This window comes from Myotis myotis, unplaced genomic scaffold (assembly GCF_014108235.1).
Source record: "Myotis myotis isolate mMyoMyo1 unplaced genomic scaffold, mMyoMyo1.p scaffold_m19_p_8, whole genome shotgun sequence".
In the NCBI taxonomy this organism is placed as follows: domain Eukaryota; kingdom Metazoa; phylum Chordata; class Mammalia; order Chiroptera; family Vespertilionidae; genus Myotis; species Myotis myotis.
In genome coordinates this window covers 64,306,536-64,317,546 of record NW_023416390.1, presented here as the reverse complement: position 1 = coordinate 64,317,546, position 11,011 = coordinate 64,306,536, and the positions used below count along the sequence as shown (strand labels likewise).

The 11,011-nt window shown below is 41.3% G+C and overlaps 1 protein-coding gene across 1 annotated transcript in view; it reads left to right on the top strand.

Annotated features, from left to right (window-relative positions):
* Positions 1-1,215: 1,215 nt before the first annotated feature.
* The window catches only part of LYPD6B (LY6/PLAUR domain containing 6B), a 77,641-nt gene continuing 67,845 nt past the window's right edge, over positions 1,216-11,011 (top strand). Inside the window, exon 1 of the mRNA XM_036320372.1 lies at positions 1,216-1,313. Coding sequence (XP_036176265.1) covers positions 1,292-1,313 — 22 coding nt within the window. The 5' untranslated portion in view covers positions 1,216-1,291. The remainder of the gene's footprint in view (positions 1,314-11,011) is intronic.

Sequence of the window (11,011 nt, the reverse complement as noted above, 5' to 3'; positions counted from 1 at the left end):
AATGAATGAATGAATGAATGAGTTTAAGATTTACATCTGGTTCTGAACTTCCTGTTAACCAAGCAAGAAGAAAAATACATTGATCACACTGTTTTCCAATGCATATAAGATTAAACAGTATTATTTCAGATCCATGTTTTTCTTGGTGTTAAGTTCTTGAAAGCATCTGATGAAACATAATATCAAGACTGAGTTTTAAGAAAGGTTATTTGCAATACTTCATGAACTACTCTTACCTGGACTAAACGAAAGAATGTGCTTTTCATAGCATCTTGCACTGGAGGCACCCTCAGCTCCTGGAGGGTCTGGGTCTTTGTCAGCATCTTAGCGGGTTCTTTGCTAGAACTTCACCTTCCCAGGTGGCAATGGGCCCACAAGACAGCACATTTGTGCCACTGGATTTTATTTTCATGATTGCAAGTAATAGATATTGTACTGAGAGATTTTATTGTGCTTGCAGGCGGAGGCATTAAGTGAAGAGTGTGAATTAATGGAAAACATCTAAAAGAAAACAATTTGTGAGGATGCTGCAGTCAGTTTACTAGTAGGATTCCAGCATGCCCTACTAGGTGTGGGTCCTCCACATTCTGCAGGAAAATTTGTCCTTGCTGACATATGAAGACTTTATGAAAAAAGAATTATTTGTGGAAACAAGTGTAGATTTAAGAATACAGGCAAGAATAAGCTAATGGATATCTGCTTAACTGAAAAGTCTTTTGAACCAGCTTCTTCTGTGAAGAGGGAACAGTGCTATGAAGTACAAAGATGTAGTTGTTGAAGGAAAGAAGATTCATTGTTTTTTTTTCTGTGTGTGTAAGAGCTGGGAGACAGAAGACAATGAAAAATCCCTTGATACACAGCAAGAATAATGATTGGTTTTTAAATGTGTTTAAATGACATTTTCTTTTAAGTTGGATAATCAAATAGTAGAGAAAGGCTTAACCATTAGTTGAGTGGTTACTCAAGCACCTAGAACCAAGCTCAGAATAGCAGATGCTCAATAAATATGTGTGTGTGTAAGACTGAAACAATCATTATAATTCTTTAAAGATGCCATGCTTAATTTAGTCGACTTTCTGTTCATTGATATTTAGATTGTTTTGAGTTTTCTTTCACAAACAATACCTATAGATGCTACAAATAAGTCCTTATGCATTCATCTTTGCACTTTATAGAGATATTTATATTATTTAATTATGATAGATTTCCGGAAATGGAATTGCTGGGACAAAGGAATACATGTGTTAGATTTTGATGCAACCGTTCTGTGGGTGCTTTGGCACATCTATCAATGACACTACCTCAAAAAGCAGGTAAGATGATCTGTTTCATTGCAACCTGGCTGACTCTGGAGTTATCAGGCTTTTCACTTTTTAGAGTATCATTAAATTCCAAAATTTGGAAGGCTTAGTGCTTTCTCCAGTTTCTATTATCCTGCTTAGAAGCAAGGACAATATAGTATATTCTTTTCTCCTGGGTTGAGAGAGTATGCGATATTATTCAATGAAATAGTTCTTTCTTAAACCCCAAGTTACGTTCTCTTTGCTGCACCCCTGTTTGTCATTGCTAACTAAGTACCGAGGGAAGAAAAACTAAGTCTAGAATTAGTTGTACATCATTGGCAAATGGGATCTTACCACTTGCCGGGAAACTGTGGCTGCCTTCCTAAACCACATTTACTGTGGGAATGACCTGCTGTGGGAACTTCCGCGTGGTCTCTTGTTCCAGGCTCAGCAGCCAGTGCGAGCATAACAGACTCCATAGTGCGTTCATGTTGGCTGTTAAGGATGCAGAGATGAAGCTACTGCCCTTGATCTTTGCCCCATAAGCAGGTGTGGATGGGGAAATCCATGTGTGACCAACAGATCTTTCTACCTCATAAATACCGTAAAGGTCATGGACTTGTTTCTGGCCTTTTGCGTGGGTTTTCAGCAGAGGATTTTAAAAACTCACGGAAGCGTGTGCTCAGCATTCTCCAAAACAATGTTTGCAGCAGCACTGTGCCTTCTGAAGAGTGTTCTCTTCTCTCTCCTTCACACATGGAAATTGTGCAAGCCAGTGTATTTCCCCTTTTGCTCTGGCTACCTGGAAGTGTAGAGGCAAATGTAAATCTTAAGAACTCATTCGTTCATGTATACAGTAAACACCCATGGAGCCCCTATTCCATGTCAAGCACTGTGAAAACTGATGATTTTGAGCTGGTGATTTTGAGCACAAAGACACAGTGTCAGCCTTCGGCAAAGCGGTTCGAGCTCCAGCTCTGGAAGGAATGGGTTCTGGCCCTTCGCTTTGGATACTTGCCCTGGAAGGGGGGAGCCTGGCCTTTCCCATGGAACATAACCCGTCTCCACTAAACTTATTAGCACTAGAAAGGACGCGGCTCATTTTCCTCTCAGGTGTAGACAAAGGCTGCTGTTGTCCCCGGGTGAAGGGCCTTCGGTGACTTGATTAGCAGACAGCCTGGCCTGCCCTGATTTTCAGATGGAGACCATCAGATATAATCTGCCGCCTCATTAGGTTGACACTGTTCCTGCCCCCTCTTGTAATAATGTCACTGGAGCACTTAATAATCGAAGGTAAATGTTGTAAGCATACTCTGCCAAGGTAACCCAGGGTCAGTGGTGACAGATGCTCGAAAAAGCAGTTGTTTCCTAATTCTCTGCTCTGTTTAAAATATAACAAGCAAAGAGGTATAGTAATTAGGCAGGTTTAAATATTAGAGGAGCAGAACTTTCCGCAATTGAACTATTTTTAATATCTGATTCGAACTTGCAGTATTTCAAAATTAAGAGGACAATAAAATATATTGGATGATTGCCATGGTCTTATAGGAGAGAGCTTAATTATTCTAGAGAAGAGAAGGTTAGAGTGGGGTCCTTAAGTGTTTGAAGATATGTAAGATGGACAGTATTTATGCACTCTTCCACCTTTCCAGTGAAAACAGGAGAAATATAAGTCATATTGATTCAGGAGGAGTTATGTTAGACTACATCTCATGGCACACATACATTAAATACTAAAATTCTGTGGCACACCAAAAATATTTTTTTGGCTGATCTGACAGAAAATAGTTATAATTTTCATCAGTCTACAAAAAAATTAGTAATTACCAACCCTTTTTGCTCCAGTGTGACTTTAAAAAAATCAGGTGTCTATACTTATATATAAGGATTTCTGGTACCAGAAATTAACCAATCAGATGCAAATTTATTAGGCAACATGATCAATAAGATGTAAATCTACTATAAGACCTATATATTTATTGTTCAAGCAGGCCCTTCACACCAGATGACTATTGTGTTGACTGTTGTCATTTCTTTATTTGACAATCTAAGAGAAAAGAGGTCAGTGCCCCTGACTAAATAGTCAGGTATTGCATGTTTTAAAAATTCTTGAAAATCGCTGGCTTAGATCAAATAACTTCTTTAAATGTATCCTTGCTTTTAGAACACTTCAGTAGCATTGGGTGTTTATTTCTCATACTGTCTGAAAATAAGGTTTTCCCTAACTTTTATGATTGAATGACCAAGAAAATAAATGCTGACTTTGAACCTATAATGAGTTAGCCTGGAGAATTTTGCCAAAATCATGGTACAAGTTCTTGCTCCATTCTTGAATCTGTTTCTCTTTTTGCCCTAGCTTTGATCATTGGTTAGGCGTAAAAGAAGAGAAAAAACTGCAGTTAAAAAAAATAACCTACAGTAGATGGGGTGTGGCCAAAACATAAAGGAAAACTATTGCTATTGATTTCCCATTTGCAAATTTTATTTAATTTATGTGACAAACATTTTTTAGTGCCTCCTGGGTGCTACCAGGTACTAGTGGATAGCATTAAACCTTGCCCTCATGGGGCTTACCTTTTAGTATAGGGAGCAAACAAATAAACAAGGAAAAACATGTCAGGTAGTGAAAAGTGATGAAAAAATAAAATAAACCAGTGTAAGAAGGAATTGAGGGGCTGGCAGGGTAGTATTATTTCAGATTACATGGTCAGGTGAGGGCTTTCTGAATAAGTGACATTGGGGCAGAGATCTGAGTGAATCCAGGGAGTAAGCCAAGTGACTGCTGGGTGGGGGCGTATAGAAAGGATGCCAGGGGGTGAGCAGAGGGGAGGGGGAGTTGGGGGAGTAGAAGCATCCTAGGAATCAAGAGTAGCACGTGGGAAGTTCCTGAGGCTGGGCCAAGCTGCGCTTGGTGTGTCCTTTGGGAATAGGATGGGGAGAGAGATCACAGAAGTGGCCAGGATTCATGGAGTTGGTTGCCTGAGAGGAAGCAGTCTTACATTTGTTTGCAGCGTTTCTGCCCTGCAGTTCTCTGAGCGAGAACCTTTCCGTGTCCCAGTCAGGTGCAGAGCCTCTTAAAAACCTTGTTGAACGTGTTTGCTGGTTTAATTGCACAGACATGTCAGCCCTGACAGTTCATCAATAAAGGGATTTAAAGGGAATGTGCAAAGGAATTTGGAATTTCTGCAGTTTATTAGCTTCTCACTAGGGACTTCATTTTATTTTTGATGCTGCATTTTAAATGAATAAGTAATTTTGCCTATTTATTATTTGAAGAGTAGTAATACATAAACAAGGTAAAATGCAGATATATTACAAAAATATATTTTTAAAAGTTAGTCTTCTCAGAAGCAAATACTGTTAGCAGATTCGTGATATGTTTCTAAAATGTAAAAACCTCTCCTCTCTTTATAAAAAAATAATGATTCTGCACCCTAGCCAGTTTGGCTCAGTGAATAGAGAGTGTTGACCTGTGGACTGAATGGTCGAGGGTTAGATTCTGGTTAAGGGGCTGCGTGCGGGAGGCAACCAATTGATATGTCTCTCTCACATTGATGTTTCTCTTTCTCTGTGTCTTCCCCTACCTTCCACTACCTCTAAAAACCAATGGAAAAATATCGTCAGGTGAGGAATAACAAAAATAATAATAATAATAATTCTGGCTATGCACATTGTTTCACATCTGGCAGATCTTGAGCTCTTCCATGTCAGTACATATGACATTGCGTCATTCTTGTTAATATTTGGTTATCTGAGAAGACCACAATTTAGTCATCCCACCCTGGTGGACATTAACAGTTTTGTATCTTTTGCTATAACAACCACTACTGCGATGGAAATCCTCGAACACTTTTCTTTTTGCACATTCATAAGTATATCTATAGGAAAAATTCTTAGTAATGGATTGGTGGGCAAAGGGGAAATATGTATTTTAAATTTTGGCAGATATTACCAAATTATATTAATTTACATTCCCATCCTGGCCAAGACTCTTCTTTCACATCCTAACAACTCCATGTTCCAGTTCTTTTGTGTTTGCAGTATAAGTAAAACATGATATGTCCTTGTAGTGTACTATGCATATCTCTTAGCGTGAAGTTGAATTCATAGATAAACAATATTCTACTTTGATCGAGGAATATTGTCTGTATGAGTGTGATTCTTCAAAATTTTTTGAGATTTCTTGGAAACTTGGGGCCCTGATAATTTTATACATGTTCCTGGAGCTTAAAAAGATGTGTTTTATTCACCGGGAGTAGGGTTTTATACGTCTGTAGTTTTGAATTACCGGTATATTTGAAAGTATTTCTGCTATTTATTTTGTATGCATTAAACACAACCTTTTTCTTTTGCTATTTTTAAAAATAATGTCTGCCTTCGGTTGGCTTAATCAGGTTTTCCCTTGTTCTTTCTTTTCCCCTACCTCCCCCGAAGCTGAGTTTGTTTCCTAGGGCTGCTGGAATAAAGCACCATCAACTGGGTGGCTCACAGCAATAGGAATTTATTGTCTCAGTTGTGGCAGCTAGAAGCCTGAAATCGAGGTATCAGCCAGGCTGTGCTCCCTCCCAAACCTGCAGGGAGTCCTTCCTTGCATCCCGGTTTCCGGTGGTTGCTGGCAGTCCTTGGTGCTCCTTGGTTTGCAGCTGCACCACTCCAGTCCCCGCCTTTGTGCTCACAGGATGTTCTCTGATCGGCCTCTGTGTGGTTCCTACTCTTAGCTTTATTATTCCCTTCCTCCTCCTGCTTTGGGTTTACATTACACTTCTTTTTCTAATACCTTGAGGTGGGAGCTTAGGTTATTTATTTGAGACATCTCTTCCTTTCTAATGTTGGCATTTATTGCTATACATTTCACTCAGGACTGCTTTATCTGGGTCCCACATATTTTGATATATTGTATTTTCACTTTCATTCAGTTAAACATAGTTTTAAATTTCTTTTAACGCCTTGTCTTTGACCCGTAGATTATTTAGAAGTGTGTTGTTTAGTTTCCAAGTGTTTGGACAATTTCCTGTTATCTTTCTGTTACTGATTTCTGGTTTGATTCATTGCGGTTGGAGAATATACTGTGGTTGATATAAATTCCTATACATTTGTGGAGCTTGTTTTATAGCCCATGACATGGTCTCTCTTGGTCTGTGCTCCATGAGCAATCGAAAAGATTGTGTATTCTGCTATTTTTGGGTAGAGTGTTCTATAAATGTCTATTAGATTCTGCTGGTTGATGGTATTGTTCTTTATAGTCTTCTATAGTCTTGCCGACATTCTGTCTAGTTGTTCTATAAATCGTTGAGAGAAGGTCAACATATTTTTTTAAAGTTCTCTCCAGAATACATCCTTCCTCCCTGAGGACTAAAATGTTCTCTGGATTCACAAGGAGCACTTCTGTTGACCATCTGGAGCACGGTGGTCACAGGATTCCCCTCCTTCCTCCTGGCATCCTTCACTCTTGAAGCAGACTGCACATTTCAGCTGCTGGAGACAAGCACAGTGAATCAATCACCACTGGAGGGAGAGAAAACGGTAGTGTGGTTTGAAATTCCCACACCTGTGCCGCTGTTATAGTTAATCGATTTGCAAACATTTAGGCATCCTCTGCTCTAGTTCGTCTTATAGACTCAACCTATATACTCAACCCTGCTGCATGTCAGAACCTCCTGGGGAGCTTTCACAATAATACTGATGTTTTGGCTCCCACACAAGACCATTAAATTAGAATCTCTGTTGGTGTGGTTCTGAGCTCCCTGGTGAGCTCATTTCCTAGCCCCGGCATGGCCCAGACATTCGCCACACATGTTTATTAAGCACCTACAGCCTGCAGGTCTTGGTCCCATAGCACTTACTGAGGGTCTTATACCTGGAATCAGTTAATATTTCTTAGACTGGTGGGTTGACTCATAGATCACTGATAAGCTGCCTGGGATATGAGTGAAAAAAGTTAGGAGTGAGAGAGGGAGTTGGAGGGTGGCAGCCCAATGTTTAATTAGAGAAACAAGAGATATTGTATCCTTAAAACCCAACCCTTAATTTTGCCATTTTTTTTGTTTGGTACGTACTCTGATTGCCAACCTCTCTCCCTGTGGACACTTTTCTAATTTAAGGCATTCTCTTGAACTGACTAAATTTTTAAAAATATTTACCTTTTCCTTCCCCATCTGGTTAAAAGCTACATCTATATCATAAAAGGCTTGCATGGTGATGCGGGGCTCACGCAGGGCTGGCGGGGGTGGGGAGGTAGAGGGGGGAGGTGGGGAGCGGGGGTCTGGGGGCGGGTGGGGAGGGCGTGCGGCGAAGAGGGCGCAGCAAGGCCCCTGCAGGCAGGGGTCTGCCTGACCGAGAGGGCGCGGGGGATGGGTAGGAGCGGTGAGCACCGAGCGGGTCCCCAGGTGGCCAGTGGAGGTGCTCCTGCTGCGGATGCGGGGGGGGGGGGGGGGGGGGGGGAGTGGGGGTGCACATGGCCCGTGGCGGGGAGGGGGGCGGGAGGGGCAGGTGGTGCGCAGGGGAAGGGTGCAAGCTAGGAGCGTTGCAGGGTGCCGGCAGCATGCACAGAGCATGCGAGGCGTCGCGGGGCGGCAGACATGGCCCTGATGGCAGGCTAGGCCTGGGGGACCCTGTACGTGCACCATTTAATTGTGCGCTGGGCCTCTAGTATCTTAATAAAATTCCTCAGGGAGTACTGCTATTTAAAAATAATTAGTAAACTTTTTAGTTTAGTTCTAGATTTTTTTAAAAGCTGAAAAGATATAGGGTTCCCATATACTCCTTGCCCAGTGTCCACTATTAACATATCAGTATGGTGCATTTGTCATAATTAATGAGCTAATGATACATTAGTATTAGCTAAAATCCATATTTATTCAGATCTCCTTAGTTTTTACTGACTAATATTTATCTGTCCCAGGATCCCACTAGGATACCACATTACATTTATGGACTACCTCTTTTTAAAAAGTATTTCTTTTTGAAAAAAATCGATTTTCAGAGAGAGAGAGAGAGAAAGGGAACAGGAGAGAAACATTGATGAGAAGAAAAGTATTCAATTGCCTCCTACATGCCCCCTACTGGGAACCAAGCCGGAAACCCAGGCATGTGTCTTGACAGGGAATCCAACCAGCAAACTTTTGCACAATGCCCGACCAACTGGGCCACCTTGGTAAGAGTGGACTACCTCTTTTTTAAAATTCGTTTTAAATTTATTTTTCAGCAAGCTTAATTGGTAGCTTTCCCCCATATCAGACAAGAAGATTAACACACTTTAATTCCCTCTGTTTGTTTTTTTTTACCCAAACTTCTTAGCTAGTAGTATATAAATTTTCATTCCACTCTTTTTTTGGTTTGTTTTTTTGAACTTTATTTTTTATTGTTGACATTATTACAGATGCCCTCTATTTTCCCCCACCCACCCAGCCTGTCTCACACCAGGCCTTCACCACAGTAGTGTCTGTGTCTTTGGGCTATGCATATATGCATATAAGTTCTTAGGTTAATATCTTCCCATTTCCCCTTCCCTGTGAGATTCCACAGTCTATTCCATGCATCCATGCCTCTGGACCTTTTTGTTCGTCAGTTCATTTTGTTCATTAGATTCCATAAATAAGTGAGATCATGTGATTCATGTCTTTCTCTGACTGGTTTACTTCACTTAGCATAATGGTCTCCAGGTCCATCCATGATGTTGTAAAGGGTAAGAGGTCCTTCTTTTTCATAACTGCATAGTATTCCATTCCATGTAAATGTACCACAGCTTTTGTTTTCATCCACTTATCTACTGATGGGCACTTGGGCTGTTTCCAGATCTTAACTATTGTAAATAACACTGTTATGAACATAGGGTGCATATATTCTTTCTGCTTGGTGTTTGGGGATTCTTAGGATATATTCTCAAAAGTGGGATTGCTGGGTCAAAGGGCAGTTCCATTTTAATTTTTTTAGGAAACTCCATACTGTTTCCACAGTGGCTGCAACAGTCTGCATTCCCACCAGCAGTGCACAAGGGTTCCCTTTTCTCTGCATCTTCACTTGTTGTTCGTTAAGTCATTGATGGTAGCCATTCTGGCAGGTGTGAGGTGATACCTCATTGCCATTTTAATTTGCATCTCTCTCATGATTAGTGATGAACATTTTTTTCATATGTCTCTTGGGCATCCCTGTGTCCTCTTTGGAAAAGTGTCTATTCAGGTCCCGTGCCCATTTTTTAATTGGATTGTTTGTCTTCCTTTTGTTGAGTTGTATGAATTCTTTATATATTTTGGAAGTTATATAAGGGTTCCCTTTTCATTTTGGTGATGACTCCACCTTGTTTGGGGAATATCGATGCCAATGAGTTTATGATCTGGGCAAGGATATTCATGGGACATGGCTGTTCTCTTGGTCTTCCTGTGCTGAGGACATGAAGGAAAACCGCATCCACACCACCAAGTTTTGACTATACCATTTGATAATTTTAGAAATCTGCCTTCTGGAATTGCAAAATGATGTTTTCTCAAATTACGCCATCCTCATCCCAAAAGAATGGCAAGGAAAATCAACCGTGGGTGACAAAATCTTTGCCGGGAGCCGGTCCATGCTTGCTGTTTCAAAGGACCTGGCATATATGGCATACTGTTCTTAATATGTTTGCTCACCTTCTTGGCACTATGTGTTTTAACCAAGGTCTCCTCTCTGAGAAAGGTTGTTTCCCCAGGTAGGGATTTTCCCTTGAAGTTAGGGAGGGAATAAAACCTCTTAACTAAGTGCCAGGCGGGTAATTAATCACTTTAACTATGAACAATCATGCTTAAGCTACATAATCTTTACTCCCTGGAATGGAGATAAGAAACACCCTAACCTTTGGAATAGAGATTGATAGGATTGGAATCAACTGGTATAAATACAGATGTAACAAGTCAGAACTAAGAAGACAGAACCAGGAGGCACAGAACCTACACAGAACTAGAGACAGAAGAACTTCGCTGGAGAGAACATGGCAAAAGATCCTGGACTCAACCTGACTACAGAAATGGGCAAGAGAACCTGACTAGAACCTGGTGACTGAACCTGGCTGGAGAACCTGGACAGAACCTGGCTGGAGAACCTAGCAAGAGAACATGGACACAGAACCTGGCTGAAGATCCAAACCAGAACCTCTCTGGAGATCCAGACCAGAACTTGGCTGGAGATCCTGGCTGGAGATCCTGGCTAGGCTGCTGATCAACTGAACGCTGTCTCCGTGTCATTCCTTCTTCGCCGACTCCGTCCACACCTTTGGGGACCCCTGGACCCGCTGGGATTGGACCCCGGCATCTGGCACCCGAACAGGGACCCCTAGGTAAGCCCCACTCTCAGGATGGATAGGACTCCACCGTAGGAAGAGGGTGGATAGTCTTTGCCGACTCCGTCCACACCTTTGGGGACCCCTGGACCTGCTGGGGTTGGACCCTGGCAAATCTTGTTTCAGTCTTTCTTGGTAGTTTCTAGACCCAGATATCTCCATCCAATTTTCAGTCTTTAGAGGAGCTTAAGAAAGAGTCATCACAGATGCAGTAAGTAAGACCCACAGAGTTGAATTGTTTTCTTATCTGCAATTAAAACTACTTAAACGCTAAGATCTGAACAGCTGCACAAGAATATTTAACAGATTTCTTGGAGCCATTCCCACTTTTGATAAGACTTTTAAAAGGCTAGCTTATGGAAATCCATAGTAAATGGTTATTTCACGTAAGAAAGAAAAACCAACCTGAAAAATTGGC